The following is a 20,170-nucleotide window of genomic DNA, read 5'->3' on the forward strand; positions in this document are numbered from 1 at the left end:
ATATATGGTTTGATCACTTCCTGTGGAAGTGAATCTTGAGGTTCCAGGTCCTGCTCCCACTCCTTCACTGGAGTTGCACCCAACAACAGGGTAGTTGAAGGCCTTCTTCATAAAACTCAAGGCGTTCACAAATCCAATTGGTGAATTTGGAGTTCAGAGGATCATGGGCAACTCTTATTTCTAGGTGTTCCATTCTTTCTCCACTCACGTATGTGTTTTGTTAACTCATTTTCTCCCAAAGCTCCTTGCCTGAGGTGGATTCGAAGGAGTCTAGCCTTCTTAACAGGAGAGCACTCTGTCAAGTCTTGGTTATTTGCTAAGATCAAAGGCTTGGTGGGTTTGAGGAGTTATGGCTTAATATGCTGTAATCGACTATATTATCATTTCCAATAATTAATCCAAATCGAGTTTGCATCAAAAGTTCGTAGTGTTGCTAAATCTGATTTGAAAATGATTTCATACACTTTTTTTGTTGATTTTTTTTTATATACTTGGCTCACGTCTGTAGGTTCACATGCCTAGGCTCACGTATCTAGGTTCACGCCTCAAGACTCACATCACCAAGATCACGTCTACATGCTTACCTTTGGAGGTTCATGTGTTTGAGCTTACACCTCTAGACTCACGTTTGCAAACTCATGCCTTATGCCTTTTTTGTATAAACTCAGTTCACATACTTTCCTTATATGAAATGAGTCTACTTGGGATACGAAAATCTAGGACCTAGGTCTATGACAAGATTGGTGCACAATTTTGGGTAATAATTGTACTTAATTCTCTAATAATTATAAACAAAACAAGAATTTTTCTTGAAATTTGTGGTTTGTACAAATTGTATGACAAAAAATAATCTAAGAACATAGGTAGGTGTGTCTGTACGAGCCTTTATGGTAGTAATAATTAGTACGAACTATATTAGGTATACCTATCTCCAAACTCATGTGTCCAAGCTCATAGCTCACGCTTCTAGACTCACGGCTCACGTGTCCAAGCTCATTTCTCTAGACACGTCTTTTTGCATGGGACTATGGCCTCACATCCCTGCCCAAGAGTTGGTTTAGCTTATTTTTGGTGGTTTTTGTGATTTTTTAGACTTGATAAGGTGATTAATGGTTCTAACCTTAGTTATAATTGTGATGGATCCTCTACTACCTCAAGGTGGGAGAGATCTTACAATTCTGAAACCCAACGATCTAAACCTTCGACAGTGGTGTTCAAAGATCCTCTTCTGTGGCCTCTTGGGTGGGAATCAGCCACGCTACAAACCTGATTGAGAAGATCGCGAATTGCTGGAGGGAGGAGTTTGTCATGAAGAACCCGACCCATAGGGCGATATCACTGGGGGAGATAGCCATCTCATAATGTGGTCTCCCCTCTTTTCAGTTCTCTACTATCTTTTCCTTTCTTTAACTCCAGAGGATAGCTTCCGTTAAGAGGAGGATGGGGGAGGGTTTATGAAGAGGATGGGGGAGGGCTAGCCCTCAGGTCTCTCATCATCGTTATTTGATTCTATTAATATCCTTTGGAGTTAGAGAAAGGAAAATATAGTAGAGAACTGAAGAGGGGGGAGACCACATTATGAGATGGCTATCTGCCTCCGAGTGATATCGCCCTATGGGTCCTAGTTCTTCATGAAAAACTCCTCCCTCTAGCGATCTTCTCGATTGGGTTTGTGGCCTAGCTGATTCCCACCCAAGAGGCCACATAAGAGGATCTCTGAGCACCACTGTCGAAGGTTTAGATCGTTGGGTTTCAGAATTGTAAGATCTCTCCCACCTTGAGGTAGTAGAGGATCCATCTTGACACATCTTGATTGACGGAGATTATCGTAATATATCTCTGGTATCTCACGTATTTAGCATATCCTTAGTATTAGAGCTAGCTTTATAGATTTCTTTGTAAGGTTATAATATATGAGGCTTGGACGTCTTGTATTTTGGCACAAGCCTTTGCAAGTAATTCATAAACAAGGTTTTTGCTTTTTCTCTCTTTGATATTAATAGAAGCTATCCATGTGGTTAGATAGCTCATGGACGGTGTCAAGGCTTATGAGGAGGATGGGGGAGGGCTAGCCCTTAAAGTCTCTCACCATCGTATTGTAGCAGTACCAGTCATAGCCCCACCTACAGGCGGCTAGTGGCTAGGCTCATGCCAGAGTGTAACTAATTAAGTATTTTTTGATAGTTTAGCTTCTAATCAACGCCCGATAATATTAGATAATCCCAATAGCATAGAATGGATGGAAAAACGGAGCTAAACCCTAGAATGGTATCCTCGACAATGGCGCCAAATATGTTCAAGTCAAGAACTTACCTTGGTCTTACCAAAGCATATGTCGCTAAGTCTTGTTGCCTATGGGCCGCAAATGCAACTTCCCATTAAGGGTGTGCTAACAAGGCAGAGCTCTCTATGCCTTGATGAAAGCAATAAGAGATCCGTTTCATGGTGGTTCCCTCTCACAAAGGACAGGGGAGAAGTTAATGCAAGATGAAAACCTACAATCAACTTATTTAGCATGCATCCATCAAGCAAGCAAGATTCTATAGTATGCAAACAAACAAGAAGAGGAAAGGAGAGCTCACAAGAAAACTATTGCAAGGCAATGATTGTCTATTGCTTATTATTTAAAATGACTTATACACAAATTACTAGTTTTCACACTAGTCCGACCAAACTTAAAAATAGACCGGTGTCTATTAGTAGTCTTAAGCAACTATATACATGGAGTTCGTAGACTTTTCCTATTTGATATTTAGTGCATGGTGAGGCTACTTACTTAGGCAAGTGCAATGGCAAAGCGCCTTACGATATGTCAAGCGGGCAAAACCGTATTAACCAAGAGAGTGATTAACACAAGCACACGCCAAACATATGAAACAGATCCTGCATCATGGAATACCGAAGTCCATTATCAATGATCAAAACCCTCACACGTCTACCTTGTTTTGGGAGCTCTTTTCAACAATATGGAGATCATGTTTGCTAATACAACATAAAGATACAGCTAGATGAATCCAAGAACATGCCCAAATTCACCTTATAAGAAAGTGCAATTTATAATCTCATGATGGCCATCTACAAGACAATAAACCATCAACTCAATATGCATAGTATGGACTAGAAACTATGACATCCCCACTAACATCATCAGTGCCCAATAGTGGGTGTAGAACTTGGTATCAATATATGCTCCCACACACACCCCCCACACGTGCACGCGCACACAGAAGAGCATACATTCATACAAAGGTCTGTGTTGTCAAAGCTTCGGAGATACAAGGTAGACTCAGCCATAATAAAGCCTAGCACTAAGGATCATAACAAATAGAAAGAATTATTACAACATAAAAGTAGTTGATAGAGCATCTGCACCACTACAGATGGAAAGAATTAACACAATATGAATTGGTTGCAACACACAATATGAATTGGTTGCAACTATATCCTTTGTATTCTGTGTGCTAACTATTTTGAGTGATTTCAAGTTCTCTATATCCTTTGCATTCTGTGTGCTCACTATTTTGAGTGATTTCTAGTGATGAATATGCATGATTGATCTTGCTCGTGCAGGAAGGACGGGCTATATCTTGGGCACGAAAGGGCCTACATCCTAGTAGTTTCAGGTAGCAGCGGAGCTCGCCCACTTAAGTATTACAACGAAACAAATATCTAACTCCAACCACGCCAAGCCTATAACAGCGTTTTCTCGTGCTAACAGTAGACATGTGCATGAAGCAACTGACCTTGAGAAGGCCCTCTAGCTGATATATCTCTCCCTCACCAACAAAGCACATCCATAAATATTTCCCACCCAGCAAAACGAAAAGAAAAAATAGCAAAGCATCATTTGCTCAAAGCGTCTTGATAATTTGTTCAGTCCATGACTGCACTTAGTAAAAAAAGACAAGCGCATGCAAAGAGAGCCTCTGTGCACAATAAGGAAACCGCCAAATTGTTATTGATCATATAACCTAGTTCAGAAACCAAATTTGAAGCCACCAACTTTAGCATCAGTTATGGTCTCCCAAAACGAGACAGTTTTACTGTGCTCGGCATTCTCCTTAGCTTTCCTCTCAAGTTCTTTAATGGTACCAGGAAACGATCTCTCATACATGCTCTTAAACTTGTCATATAAATTAACACGGTCTCTTGTACCTGATACCAGTTGAGCAGAGTTCGGTTGGCTGAGAAATTCCAATACATTGAGGAGATTGCTCCTGCTTTTTTTTTAGGACAAAAAAAAAGAGAGAAAATAAGCAGTATGTTTGTTTTAGACAACTCTATAAATCCATAAACAGCTTTAGAGAGGGTTCTTCTTAGGGCCTTTACAGATATTCCTGCCAGACCGGCAAGATTGCCTGCCCAAGGCTATTGGGTAGCCCGCCCACAGGGCTGTCATTATCAACCCGTGTATCTGCATGCTCCTCACTCCTTAGCACATGCTTGCAAATTACATTGTAACCAGAGTGGCACACATTCCTTTGTGTTTGCATCCACATGCTTGCAAATTGTATGCGTGTTCTGTGCATGTGTGACTACAGGGGTACATATTCTATAGTTTATGTATCCGCGTCCTCATCATTCCTTAGTGTATTCATGTGCATGTATGCGTGTTCTGTGCATGTGTGACTACAGGGGTACATATTCTATAGTTTATGTATCCGCGTCCTCATCATTCCTTAGTGTATTCATGTGCATGCATGACCACAGGGGTACACATTCCTTAGTGTATGTATACGCATGCTCGTAATTCCTTAGTGTATGTATGTGCATGCATGATTGCAGGAGTACAGATTCTTCAGTGTGTATCCGCATGCTCATCATTCCTTAATGTCTGCATGTGCGTGCGTGCGTGCAAATTACATGCATGTATGTGCGCCTGTGACCGTAGGTGTGTGCAGATGATTACTAAGAAAAGTAAATTTTGGGAATTATGTGTATTTGTCTGCAAAATAGTATGATACAGTACCTGCTCACATAATTCTGTGTGATTGCAATGGAGTCCTCCAAATTTATTACCAGATGCCACCACCCATTTGGAATGAACATCACCTCGCCTGCTCTGCATATGCATTCTACAGGCCGTTTCTTCCACTGTTTCGTCTGCTCATAGAAGTTCATGAACCATTCTGTGATTGACACAGGAGCTGCCACCTCCACACCATCCGGACTCGGATGCACACCAGGAGGATCAACATCCGGAGGGAAGAGAATCCACTTTTTTGCACCCTTTACCACAGCATTCCAAGCAGACGTACTATTGGGATCAATGTGAAAAGAGGATCCCGATCTAGCTGGCCCAATTATGAGCCAGCGATAATCGGGCCTTTCCTTCCCCAAAATGGAGAATAAATCCTCCTTAAAGTAGATCGGGACCTCATAATCTTCATTCAAAATAGGTATCTTTTCCCCAAATTTTGGATCAAAGAGATATAATGGACGCTCTTCACAAGCAGTGTCTGAATACAAAAAATAGTCATCCATTTTCATTTCCACCGGGCCTACGGCAAGCTTGACGTCTCCAGCTGCTTTGACCAGATACTCCTTACTCCATTTCCCCAATGCTGGCCAGTTAGACAAGGCATCTGTAATGATTACCGGTTTATTTGGCTCCTCGTATCTCTCGATGAACTCTTGCACAGAGAGATTGTTCCGCCTGTCAATGTTTTCCACCAACAGCCATTCTTCTTTCATTTTCAAGCTGCTGCAGAGCCAGCTTTGAAAGAGGTAATCTGAGAAAAACCCTGCCACCTGCTCATGTGTCAGAAAGGCTAGCCATGGACCATGCCAGACAGCATAACAGAAGGGGAAGGGAATGTAGCAACCATAATAATTTCTTCTCGCGACCATACTACATAAGACATAAACCCTTAGAACTGAATTTTTCATTAACCACAAGCAAGGACAATGTCACCAGCACCCGACAGTAGGTGTTAGTTTATGTATGCCCAACTTTAAAGTTTAAGATCTCAATATGTAAATAGGCTACTTTGAGAGGACACATGCTTACAGCAAGGCTTACCTTCAGAGGATATAAAAGCACTAAAAGGAAAAAGTACACAATCAAAGAGAATACAGGGTGGCTGATGCTAAGAGCAAAATGTCTTGAGAATATGTCCTGTTTCGACTCGAATCTTACGTGTGTATGTGTATTATGTATATGTGTATGTGGATTACTGGTACTAAATATAAATGTCAGAATATGCAGCGGAGATGAAGACAAAATCTGAGAACACAAGAGCAAGTGCACTGCAGAAAAATACAGCAATAGAGAAGGAGAGAGAGAGGCGTGTAACTCTGCTATATATACACAAGAAAATCCCGGTGACTGAATACAATGAGTAGGGGGCCAAGGGGCCATTTTATATGGCCCCACATGAGCAGTCGGCCAGAAGAAAAGACAGCCGACAGCACAACTTGCTCCAGCTCCAGTCGGCCAGGTCCTGTCAGTCAGCCAGCATCTGGATCAAGTCGGCCAGCTACAGAGGACAACCTGGGGGCAGCAGACTCAGTCGGCCACCATCTGGATCAGCCAGGAGCCACGGAACAGCCTCCCAAACCTGGTTAAAATAGGGAAAAAATAGGGAAAAATATGGAGAGAGGGGAAAAATGAGAAAACACCTAAATCGGGCGGGCACACACACAACAGAGGCCCTGGTGTAAATATACAGACAAGAAATGACTGCTAACACCCCCTCTCAACTCCTGGATGTGGAACCAACCCTAGGGAGCTGGAGTGCCGTTGGAGCATAGCCTGAGGTAGAGACTTCGTGAAGAGGTCCGCCGCATTGTCCTCCGTCGAACAATAAAGAAGCAAGATGTCACCAGCCAAGATCTTCTCACGTACAAAGTGATATTGTATCTCTATGTGCTTGGTCCGGGCATGGAAGACCGGGTTCCGAGCAATAGCTATACAGCTCTGGTTATCGCACTGGATGACTATGGGCTCCTTCTGTGGAAACCCAATCTTACCAAGCAACCTCCGCAGCCACACAACCTCGCAAGTAGCACCACAAGCAGCCCGGTACTCTTGCCTCTGTCGATGATAAGGTAATAGTTGGCTGCCTCTTACTACTCCAAGAAACCGCTCCTGAGCCGAGGGTAAAACTGTAGCCTGATGTAGATCTCCTCGTGTCTGGATCTCCTCCCCAATTTGAGTCACTCCAACCTTGGAGTCTGACTCCATCCATCAATCCACCTCCTATGTAGGAGAGTCCAAGATCCTTCGTACTCTGCAGATACCGCAAGATCCGCAATCCTGCGTCCCAATGAGACTTCAACAGCGTCTGCATGAATGAGCTCAACAGCCCCTCGGAAAAGCTCAAGTCCAATCTGGTGTTCAGCAACCAGATCAATGAACCAACCAGCTTCCGATACAAAGAGGCATCAACTGACTCACAAGGATCATTCATTGTCAACTTTGTGTTCGGGTCCATCGGCGACGTAATAGGCTTGAAGTTCTCCATCCCAAAGGCCTCAAGCAACTCATGAACATACCGCTGCTGAGAGACAAAAAAACCCTTCTGGGTCTACCAGATCTCCAATCCCAAGAAGAAGTGGAGTAAGCCTAAGTCCGTCATCTCAAACTCCTTTGACAAGGCAGCCTTCGTCACTCCAATGTGCTCCACATGACCGCCGGTGAGAATGAGATCATCCACATAAAGGATGATTAACGTAACCATGCCGCGTTCCCAAAAGAGATACAGGTTGGGATCTGCAACCGATCTCTGAAATCCAGTCCGCAGAAAGAATGAATCAATCTTCTGATTCCAAGCCCTGGGAGCCTGTTTAAGACCATACAAGGCCTTCCTTAATCTGTAAACCATCCCTTCTGATCCTCGAACCACAAAGCCTGGAGGCTGCTCAACATACACCTCCTCCTGCAGGTCACCATTAAGGAACACAGATTTGACATCCATCTAATACACAGGTCACCTCTGAGAAGAAGCAAGAGCAAGAACGGTCCGAATCGTGGTCATCCTCGCTATCGGTGCAAAGATATCCTCATAGTCGATGCTTGGCTGCTGAGCATAACCCTTAACCATGAGTCTGGCTTTGTGTTTGTCCACCGACCCATCCGACACATATTTGGTCTTAAAGACCCACTTGACACCAATGACTGACCGTTTTGACGGCCTCGGTACCAACTCCCAAGTGTTGTTCTTCTCGATGGCACCAGTTCCACCTGCATGGCTTTTCTCCAAGTATCCTGTGCAAGGGCTTCCTTGACGGAAGTGGGCTCTTTGTCCCGCATGATACGAGACATCAAAGCATAGTTTACCTGTAAAAGCTCCACTGAATAACTTTTATCACGGACTCTATGCGATCTTCGAGGTCCGTCCTTTGTGGTCCATTCGGAGGGAAGCTCCGTGACACCTGACTCCCGAAGGGTGTCAACTAACCACATGGGTACTCGAACAGAACGTGGAGCCTCCTGCTGCTGCGGGGGCTCAACTCCAGCTGCGAGCTCAACCTCTTGAACTGATTGTGGTTGTCCAGCTGGAACAATAGACTGGGAATCATCAGCAGAATCCTCTGGGTCTCCAAGAAGTGGCGGTTCATCAACAGTGGAAACCGGAACATGCTCATCATAGACGACGTCCCTGCTGACAACAATCTCATTCCTCTCTGGATCAAACAACCTGTATCCCTTGGAAAGAGAGTTATATCCCACAAATATAAGCTTTTGGGACTTGGAGTCGAGCTTCCCCCTCTGCTTCTTCGGAATGTGTACATACGTATCGCTCCCAAACACACGGAAGTGGGAGACATCAGGTTTCCTGCCAAAGTATGCCTCAAAGGGAGTCATGTTAGGTACTGAAGTCGTTGGAGACCGATTGAGGATATGGACAGTCGTAGCCACAGCCTCTCCCCAAAGTGGGCGAGGAAGATCACAATGCTCCAACATCGTCCTCGCCATCTCCACCACAGTCTTGTTCTTGCGTTCTACAACTCCATTCTCTGATGGGCAACCTGTATTAGCTAGTTCCCTCTTGATGCCATGATCTGCACAAAATCTCACGAAAGCATTTGAAGAGAATTCACCTCCTTTGTCAGCCCGAAGAATCTTCACCTGCAGTCCAGACTCTTTCTCCACCATCACATGCCGAGCAAAAGCTTGGTCCTTATGAGAAAGGAAATAGACCCATGTGAATCTGGAACAATCATCAACAAGAAGCATGAAATATAGAGATCCTCCCAAGGATGGTGTCTGCATAGGTCCACACAAGTCAGTGTGAACCAACTCCAACGGTTTCGAAGCGCGCCTGGAAGCCTGCTTCGGAAAGGATTCCTTAATCTGCTTACCACGTATGCAAGAACTACAACGTCCTTGCCTGCTGCCAACATCTGGCAAGCCAACCACAATCTGGTCCCGGAAAGCTCGCCGCAGCGCGCATCCACATTTAAGTGGCCAAACCGAAAGTGCCACAAGTCACCAACCTGAGAACCTATCAACGAGGAGAGTGCGGAGAGTTTGTAGATACCATTCTCCACGCTGCCTTCCCAAACAACCTAGCCAGTCTCGCGGTCCCGTGGAGCAACTGAATGCTCCTCAAACTCCACCCGGAAGCCAGTCTTGCATACCTCATGCACTGACAATAGATGAAAACCAAGTGCTTGGATGTAAAGAACATGAGAGGAATGCTTACTCCCCTTGCCATCGGGAATGATCTCCATCCGGCCCTCAGTGTGTATCAGAATTGTGGAATTGTCGCCAATGAAAATGCGACCTGACTGTCGTTTCAGATCCAAAAGGAAGTCACGGAAAGGAGTGAAGCACCATTGTCGAGAATCCACTCCCCAGTATCCTTTGCGATGAAGCCAACTGCCTCCTCGCTCGAAGAAGATGAAGCATCTGAGTCCATCATCTCTAAGTGCACAAAGGCTCGAGTCTTTGCAGCTGAAGCTGAAGAATCAGCACTCTTCCCAGTTCGCTTAGGACGCTTCCTCCAATAGTGGCCTTTCTCACCACAATCATTGCAAGTCCTCTCGGCCTTCAATTTCTCTCATTCTGCGTCAGGCTTCTTCTCAGAAGACTTCTCCGATGAAGCCTTGCCTTTGCCCTTGTTGTTATTATTCCGGCCTTTCGACCGTTGGCCAATTAAGGCCTCTGAACCTCCGCCCCGTGGAGGGTTCGTGAATCTTTCCTCCTGGCCCAAGACCATGGGCACAAGCTCCTCCCATGTGATGGTGCTGAGCCTACCACTGGTAATCAAAGAAGAGTAGAATGCTGAGTACTGAGAGGGAAAATGCGACAACAATGTGATGGCCATATCCTCAAATGATATCTCCTTCCCAGCCTGAAGAACTTCCTACTGAAGAGCCTGCAGCTTGTTGATGTGCTCCCGCATCATCGATGACTTTGCAGGATTCATTACCCACATCTGTACTTCCAAGGAAATCCTCTTCATGGGTGATACCCTGTTATAGAGAGAAGCCAAATGCTGCCATATACCTCTGGCCAGTGTCATATGCTTAATATGATTGATTACCTGCGGTGTGCACTTGAGGAAAATGAAAGAACGGACCCTGGCATTGACACGATCCCGCAACTATGCCTGTGCCCCGCGTTCCTTCCGAATCGAGGGTAACTCCCCTTCCTCTAACTCCGGCCGTGGAACCCCAACAACAATGAAATCAGCAAGGTCGTAAGACTCCAAAACAAATTCCATCATTACCTTCCATATGCCCCGTCCAACTGACGGTCCACTGGGAACATGGGGAGTGTTGGGATCTTCACATGCTTCTCAGCCATCTCAAGTAGATCTGCCATCGCGGGGGAGTAACTGAAAAGGGTGGGTGGGTGGCAAAAAAAGAACTTAAACCTGCAAGTGGCTATCCAGCAAATCAGCCCGCCTTACTCTTGCTTGTCCTCTTCCCGAACGGTCCAAAACAGTCCACCAATCAGCAACAAAACAGCCCCCCTCTTGCTCACACAGTTCCCAAGATTTATCAAGAGCCTAGAGCTCTGATACCATGTCAGAATATGCACCAGAGATGACAACAAAATCTGAGAACACAAGAGCAAGTGCACTGCAGAAAAATACAGCAATAGAGAAGGAGAGAGAGAGGCATGTAACTCTGCTATATATACACAAGAAAATCCTGGTGACTGAATACAATGAGTGGGGGGCCAAGGGGCCATTTTATATGTCCCCACGTGTGCAGTTGGCTAGAAGAAAAGACAGCCGACAGCACACGACTTGCTCCAGCTCCAATCGGCCAATTCCTGTCAATCGGCCAACATCTGGATCAAGTCGGCCAGCTACTACAGAGGACAACCTGGGGGCAGTAGACTCAGTCGGCCACCATTTGGATCAGCCAGGAGCCTCCCACACCTCGAAAAAATAGGAAAAAATATGGAGAGTGGGGAAAAATGAGAAAACACCTAAATCGGGCGGGCACACCCACAACAGAGGCCCTGGTGTAAATATACAGACAGGAGATGATTGCTAACAATAAATCACATGATAGTGAGCACAAGCACATGATAGTGAGGCTGCATATTGTAGGATCTGATTGAATAAGAGCCTTATATTATCTTTGCTCTTTCAGTGTGTGAACATGCCTTGGAGGCAAGCAAGCATTTTATGTTTATGTCACATACACCCTTTTATTGGTTTAAACACAAGCCTAACTCATAGAGAGACACAAGGCTCATGTGACCCATCACAAGACTCTCCCTCAAGAGAGATTGAAAATCTTTTTTCTTGTCATAATAGGTCCCAATCTTATCTTATCCACCGTAGCTTCCCCCTCAAATTCCAAACTTGGTAACACGTCACAGATGCTAATATTTAGATTTAAATCAATTGAATAGTCTTGCAAGAAGAGTGTGTTGTTGCACACGGCTACATTTCCAAAGAATAGAAGACAAGAAGACATGTAGAACACTTGTGCCTATGTGATAGGGTTTTCCAAAGATAGAAAGAAGAGTGTGACATACAGCACACACGAGTCCTAAACTATTGCTCTATATTATGCACAAGAAAGAAAGTAATACAACTGAAATTCAAGTACAAGATGTGGCTGAGAATGAAGACGTCAAATCACAGCCATGTGACCTACTATACACTCTTGGCTAGCACTTCGCAAATGTTATGTGAAGTCCAACATTGAGGAAAGCAGGTGAAAATGCTACCTGCGTATGTATATGCACCAATGCTCCTAGTCAACCAGTAGTAATGTTGTCGGCCACCTATACCCAACTACCACGTCATCAACTCCACATCACCACCACCATGTGGCAATGCCAATTGTCACTTGCACCGTCCGACTCTGCATGTCGGTTGTCCAGTTGTGCCCTGCATACTCATAGGCTTGTCACATTCTTCCCTACTTGCATCGCAATTTTCCTTAGCTGCATGGCCTCTTGATAAGGTCTCGACAATGGGCGAGACTCCTCCGTCAACTGATCCTCATCAAAGCAGACTGCCTGCTAGATTGGGTAGCCCTTTAACTTGAGGAGATACTTCAGCTAATTTCAACGAGAACCCCACTTGTATTGGTGCAAAACAACCCTCTTGAAATCCTCCATCATCCACCAACTCAGGTTCATCCGCATCCGGCAGAGCGCTCAGCTCGAGCCCATGATACTCTACACAATTGCTCGAATGAAACACTGAATGCATCCTCCAATGGCTCGGTAACTCGTGCTTGAAGACTAAATCACTAAGCTTCTTGATAATCTTGAATGAGCCTTGATAGAATGTGCACTGGAAGAAGGGAAAGTGGAAACACACGAAAGAGAGTGAGAGAGAAATGGAGAGGAAACACATGTGAGAACCTGCTCTCAATATCATCACCAAGAATACATGTCCCGAGCAAGAGGGGAGAAAACCTCGAATGTGAGGGACTGCAGCAAACAATGCTAAGCAAGCAGTGAAGAATGAGGGAGGCAAGCCAGCTATATATATGCCCATATGAAGGCAGCCGACTAGGGAATAAATCCTCCACGACTGGGAAAAATACCCAAGACTCCATAAAATGGGAAATAATATGGGAAAACATATGTGAGGGGTGACCAGCCCCCCTAGCTAACATGGTCAGTCCTAGAGGCTAAAATAGGACACCAAACAGGAAGCCAGCAAGAAGGGGATGATATCTAACACCCCCTCTCAGCACCGGATGCTGAGAGAACTCCAAGAAGCCAGAGACACCGTCCTCAATCAAAGATGAAAGATTGCGGAAACAGGTACCAAGAAAGCTCCACAAGCAATCTCCTCAACAACTCAGTTACAAAAGCAACAAAACAAGCTACCAGGTATACTGCTCCTCTGGAAGAAAACAACCATGTGGGCTGTGACGTGCTGCTCCAAATAATGGTTCCAAACCCAAGTGTAAGAACACTCCCCGAAGTCGAATGTCGTGTATCCAACCTGGAGAAGGTATGAAAAACCTCATAACCAACCAAGATCAGATCCTGTAGATAATCAATCCTGGGAGAAGTAAACTGCTCCTCACTGAAATCCTCAAAAGAAATAGAGTCAATCTGCTCCAACTCTGTACCAAGAGTAGCCAAACGCAGTACAAAAGCATCCTTTGAAAAGGTCAACATCGCAAGATGTAAAGACTCTGTAGACAAGATAGGGTCCATCTGCTAAAACTCCGTACCATGAGTTGCCCAATGCTGTACATATAAGTATACGCCATGAGTTGCCCAATGCTGTACATAAAGACTCTGTAGACAAGATAGGGTCCATCTGCTAAAACTCCGTACCACTAAGGTGGGCATCGCAAGATGAAAAGACTCCACAACCCCCTCTGAAAAAAGATATCGTCGGACTGGTACAAGCCCAACCTAATTCTTATCCAAATCCAAGAAACTCTGGAAGTACCACTGTGTCCCAGGCACGGTTAGCAACCCCACAGATCCAAAGCAGCGTCCAAAAAACCATCCTCCAAGACAACAAACCTGCAAAAGTGCCAGGGGGAGGGGCATCCTCAGAAGCATCACAAAGAGAGGCAAAGGTAGACTCCCCACAATGAGGAAGGGAAGCAGGAATATAAACTGTAGTGGTAACAAAGTTCTCAAAAGCATCACTAATAGCAGAAGACTGTTCCATAAGTAGAATCAGATCCCAAGAATCAGCAACAAATAAATGATCCACGTGAAAGAATCACACCTCAAGGGCAAAACACCCTCCTTGTTCTGCAAACACTGCAAAGAACACAGGCTCGGACAAAATAAACTCTGCTCAAGATCTCTAAAAAGATCATTGCTCTCCTCCAAAATCTGTAAACTCCTGTCACAGAAGAAAGTCTCCACAAATACAAAATAGCTCCCGAAACTGATCCTCAAGTGAAGTAGCTGGAGATGGACCCCCTCTGAGTGTAGAAAACTCCATGGGAAGCAAAACGCAGCCAAAAACACTACTGTCCAGCAAAAAACAGCACTCCACTGCCAACAGAAGGCAAGGAATATGAAGAAACCGGGTAACTGTGTAGGCTAGGAACAAAACACAGGTATAGATGCTCCAAAAATCAGCAAAACGCTGACTGAAAATAGAAATTCAGTATCCTCCTCAAGTACCAAACTGCCTCCAAAGCCACAATCCAAACAAGAAACCCCCTCTGCAAGTGATCTGTGTCCACTGGAGAAGAAAACGTAGCCAAACAAGGGCTACAAACCTGAAAATTCAGGCCAACCAGTGTCCACACCTCCTATGAGGAAAAACGCAGCAACCATGGCTGCAGATCTGAAAACGCAGAGGTATTCAGGGCAATAGAAAGAGCAAATACTGGAAACGCAGAAGAAATAGGTACACCCAAGCCTCAGATCAACAAATCGGCATCAGAAAACCTGTAGGAAAAAACGCAGCATGTAGGCTGCTGCTGTCCTGCACAGAATAGGCAGCCAGCACTACAAAGGGGGGGGGGGGGTGTAGATGCTGAAGAAAATGCTGAAAACTACTTGTAGAAACCGTTGTAGACCGCCACCTGTAGAAAAACGCAGCACACTAGGTGTTGCTGCCTTGAAACAATGCAAAAAAACAGGTGTGAAGGAAGTCTCAGGAGGTCAAACGGACTATGGATGACCACGGGCTGCTGAGAAGAAACGCCTGGAAGAGGCAGGCGACTAGCAGCAACTTCTGAGAAAAAAACGCAAATCTGTCCACCTTGCTGAAAACGCAAAAATGCAGGAGGGAGAGGAGGGTGCATCCAACACTGAAGATCACTAGCGCTCTGATACCACGATAGAATGTGCAGCGGAAGAAGGAAAAGAGGAAACACAAGAGAGAGAGTGAGAGAGAGAGAGATGGAGAGGAAACACAGGTGAGAACCTGCCCTCAATATCATCACCAAGAATACATGTCCCGAGCAAGAGGGGAGAAAACCTCGTATGTGAGGGACTGCAGCAAACAATGCTAAGCAAGTAGTGAAGAATGAGGAAGGCAAGCCAGTTATATATATGCCCATATGAAGGTAGCCGACTAGGGAATAAATCCTCCACGACTGGGAAAAATACCCAAGACTCCATAAAATGCGGAATAATATGGGAAAACATATGTGAGGGGTGACCAACCCCCCTAGCTAACATGGTCAGCCCTAGAGGCTAAAATAGGACACCAAACAGGAAGCGAGCAAGAAGGGGATGATATCAAACAAGCCTTTCTTCTTCGGAGCTAGTTTGGAAGTAACTTCTCCAAACTGTTTGAGCCTCTGCTTCATGATCTTCAAATAAAACCTATCTCCTTCTTTGAAGGTACTATACTGAAGATGTTCGTCAGCCTCCCTAACTTGCTTCATTTGTGCCTTCCATATTTCTTCTTGAGCTTGCCACAATGCCTGGTCCAAATCCTGAACCACCTAGTCTGCACCATAGTTCCCTGTGGAAGTTTCGAGTGCTGGGTTAATAACCGGACGACCATATACCACCTCAAAGGGAGTCTTCTTGGTCAATGCTTGCATTGTATCATTGCTGGCATGCTCCACCAATGGCAAGAACTCCTCCCTAAGAGTTTGCTCTTGACAATAACATCACAGCACCATGATCATAGTCTTTGGCCGTTTGACCGGAGATGAAAGGCGGTATTGAGTTGTTAATTCATCCCTAAACCATAGAATAAGGCCCTCCAAAAACCTCAAGTGAACCTTGGATCCCTGTCTAAGGAGCTGAAGTTGGAAGATCATGCACCATTTAGGCCTATATAACCATGAGTTTAGGATGGTGGAGGGTCTTCCACCACTAAAACCCTCCCACTCCACTTGTGTGGCTTGTCTTCATGGCAAGCAACACCGAGATGCCTTTCCTCATGAGGCTTCTCATCGGGCTTCTCATATTCTGGAGCTCATTCATATGGACCCGTGCGGCCCCATGCAGACTACTACCCAAGGAGGAGCCATGTACTTTATGCTTATTATTGATGATTACTCACGCAAAGTTTGGGTTTATCTCTTGGTAGAAAAATCTCAAGCCTTCTCCCACTTCCAAGAGTGGGTGACTTTGGTCGAGACTGCGACCATGTGATATGCAACAGAAGTCTTTGTATCGGAGGATCCTGTCACACAAATGCTCACACCGTCTTCTGTATCCTGAGTTTCGTGAGTTTAGCGATCCACTTTAATACTTCAAACTTTAAAGAGATATGAGAACTGTACACCAGATTGGGTCCCAAATTACCCACTAAAGGGCCCCCTATCCCGATAACGAGATAGTATTTGCTTTATTACTTTAGAGAGAATGACTGTGGACTGCAGATAAGCCAAACGCAAGATCTCGGAGGATCTGAAGCCTGGCTGAACTGTACACGGCTGTAGAAACACCTCAATGAACTGATCTCGAGCCTATGCACTCTTCCCAAGGGCATGAGGAAGGGCTGCACACCTGAGGCTGAGAAAAGATTGCGGTGGACTGTTCTAAGCTATGAAAGTATGCTGAAAATGCTTATGAATGCTGTGTTACCTTCACCAAATGGCTGGAGCATGTGTGGATGATGCATAGAAGGCGGGGTACTGCTGTAGAACTGATGCTAGACTGAAAACGCAAGCTGGTCAGGACTGAACTGACCTGAATACCTGCTGGTGGTGATCTATGCTCAAACGTAGAGGGTATCTACTGAACTGGGGCCTGAAAGAGTGCTGTATGCAGGCGCCTGTAGGCTGAAAGGACAGAACTGCTGCGTTAGGGTACAGATGGCTGCGCCTATGGTCTGAAGGGACTGTACTGCTGTATGGCACTGTTGAATCTGCTGTGTTGGAGTACAAGGGATGCTGTACTGCTGCGTTGGACTGCTAGGGCTAACTGAAGCAGCAACGCAGGTTCTCAAGGGGCTGGAGAAGCAAACGCAAAAGCTCCAAGGGGCTGGATGAGTCTATGGCTACAAGCGTGGATGCTCCTAAGGCCGAGGATCAGAGGCCCCTGGCTTCTTAAGATTGAATGAAGAACTGAGCCCTATGCAAGCCTATTTATACTAACTAGGGGCTGGTCAAGTTGGCTTGTCATTTATTTAATAAAGTTTATGTTTATAAATGACAATAAATGCTAAATAAATACCATAAATTATGGAAAAAATACCAGATAAATCCTAGTAAATTCCCTAAGGCTTTGGGATGTTCTAAATGATGCACAAGCATATGAATGCATATTATGCAAGATGCAAAGTGCTTTCTGATGCAAACCCTAAGGCTTCTACTAGCTCTACATGCATGAATGATTCTCTCCAAGTGGGTTAAGGGACTTGACTGACTGACTGACCCGCTAAGGCTGAGGAATGACCTACGTAGCTCGTGCCTGACTTATCCTGGACTGAGGATGTACAATGGGGTCACAGCGTACGACAAATATCATCCTACTGGGTTCTAATAATGTACAAATGTTGCACTGTTGATGATGAGCCAGTTTGTCACCATGCACCGAGTGCAGAGTGCATGTGACAGACCACACAGAAGGTTCGACAAGTCCATTCCGACAATGGAGGAGAATTCATCTCAGCTATCAATTTTCCACATCTCACACTCCTCATCAACAGAATGGTGTGGTTGAACGCAAGAATAGGACTATTCAAGAGATGGCCCGTACTATGCTTTCTTCTTCTAATCTTCCTCCCTCTTTCTCGGGAGAAGCTGTGAGCGTTGCTATTTAGATCATCAACCATTCTTCTACAAAGGCAGTTTCTCATGACTCCAAAGGAGGCTTTTACTGGACAGAAACCTTCCGTCTCTCATTTCAGGGTTTTTGGGTGCAATGCCTATGTTCATATCCCTGATACTAACAGATCCAAATTTGATCCCAAGCCCAAGAAGTGATATAGCTCTCATTCCAAAGCTTGCTCATTATGGAATCCAAAGTCGTGATCCTTGGTGATTTCTGAAAGAGTGCACAGAGCGGAAGCAAAGTGGCACTAGAATGTGCTGAACAGAGAGTGCAAGAGAGAGAGAGAGAGAGAGAGAGATGGAGAGAACTATGCTGAATATACTGAAGCAAAACAGTCCCAAGCAAGAGACACAAATACTCTCATAAGTGAGGGAGCAAAATATGTACAAGACTGAATGAGAAAAGAGAGGCCAGCACCTACTATTTATAGTAAGGGAATGCTGGCCAACTGGAGCTGCAAAACAGGCCGACTGGAGCTACTGGACATGGCCGACTGGTAAATGCCAGAAAGGCTGGGAAAAATCCCAAAAAATAGTAGAGAAAAGGGGTGGCCAGCCCACAAGCAAGGGCCATGCAAAAGGGACCAAATGGGCACCATAAAAGAGCAGAATCTGGGGATGAATATGCTAACACCCCCTCTCAGCACCAGATGCTGAACAAACTCCAAGAATCCAAAGATGAGGAGCCAAGGAAGCCTGAGAAACCGGCTTGGTGAACAAATCTGCAACATTCTCCGCGGAAGGACAATACTCCAAACGCAAATCTCCAGCAAGAACCCGTTCACGAACATAGTGATACTGAATCTCAATGTGTTTCGTACGAGCATGAAACACGGCAATGGCGATGCAACTCTGATTGTCACACCAAAGAAGAGTAGATCCGATAGGAGGACAGCCGAGCTCCTCCAATAATCTCCGCAACCATATCAACAAACTACACGGTACTCCGCCTCAGTAGAGGAAAGCGCCACAGTAGGTTGCTTTTTACTGCTCCAAGAAATGGCTCCAGACCCAAGTGAAAAAACACAACCAGTGGTCGAACGCCGTGTATCTAGATCTCCAGCCCAGTCTGAGTCAGACCATCCAACAAGAGTGCGTCCTTGGCCATAAAAGATGCCAAAATCCAGAGTGCCACGCAAGTACCGAAGAACTCTGAGAGCACACCGCCAATGCTGCTGACGGGGTTTGGATGAGAAGGAACTCAATAAACTGACTGCGAAGCATATGTCCAATCAGGAGTAGGTCAACCATACCAAACAACCGACGAGAACCCGATATTGTCCATGATCAGTCCTTGGAGAAGCATCAAGTGAAGAAAGCTTCTCACCAATATCCATAGGAGAAGATACTAGTTTGCACCCAGTCATTTGAAATCTATCGAGAATCTCCCGAGTGTACTTCTGCTGAGAGAAGAAAATGCCCTTCGAGGTCTGCCAAATCTCAAAGCCAAGAAAATAATGCAAGAGGCCCCGACTTGATGTCCATCTGGAAAACGGGCCATCTATGATGTCCTGCAAGCGCAAGAACCGTGCGAATGGTAGTCATCCGAGTCGTCGGAGCGAAGGTCTCATCGAAGTCGACACCAGGGCGCTGAGCATAACCCTTGGCAACCAACCTCGCCTTGTGTGAAGGACTTGGGGTGTTAGGGTTAGGGTTTGGAGGTGCTGCAAATACAAGCGTGAGAAGCAGAGAGAGAGAGAACGACTCTTGTGTATTCAGATGATAAAATGTGAAGTACAATAGCCACATAATAAGTGACCTAAAAAGATGTGTTCACATGTCCGGCCATAAAATGTGCCGGGTGGACCAAAACACTTATAAACTGCTTATAAGTGAAACTAAGCTAAACTGGGGAAAAAAACCTCCACTAACTGAAGTAAAAAGTGCCCCAGTAATCTACTGATGATCACTAGCACTCCTCTGGGTGCATACACAGCATAAAACCCAACAAACCCCCCTGGAGTGATATGTGATCACTGTACATCATCCACCAAAAGGAAACAAATTCAAAGCAGTGCGGAATGCTTCAAATTTCGGACGTGGTAATGCCTTGGTGAAGATGTCTGCCACATTC

At 45.3% G+C, this 20,170-nt stretch overlaps 1 protein-coding gene across 1 annotated transcript in view; it reads right to left on the bottom strand.

The window, feature by feature from the left end:
* Positions 1–3,936: 3,936 nt before the first annotated feature.
* The window catches only part of LOC147635353 (transferring glycosyl group transferase), a 49,427-nt gene continuing 33,193 nt past the window's right edge, over positions 3,937–20,170 (bottom strand). The window contains exons 3-4 of the mRNA XM_086802596.1: positions 4,970–5,751; positions 3,937–4,217 (exon numbers count right to left, since the gene is read on the bottom strand). Coding sequence (XP_086658722.1) covers positions 3,977–4,217; positions 4,970–5,751 — 1,023 coding nt within the window. The 3' untranslated portion in view covers positions 3,937–3,976. The remainder of the gene's footprint in view (positions 4,218–4,969; positions 5,752–20,170) is intronic.

This window comes from Cibotium barometz, chromosome 9 (genome assembly GCF_041138505.1).
Source record: "Cibotium barometz isolate CiBa-2024 chromosome 9, ASM4113850v1, whole genome shotgun sequence".
Classification (NCBI taxonomy): Eukaryota; Viridiplantae; Streptophyta; class Polypodiopsida; order Cyatheales; family Cibotiaceae; genus Cibotium; species Cibotium barometz.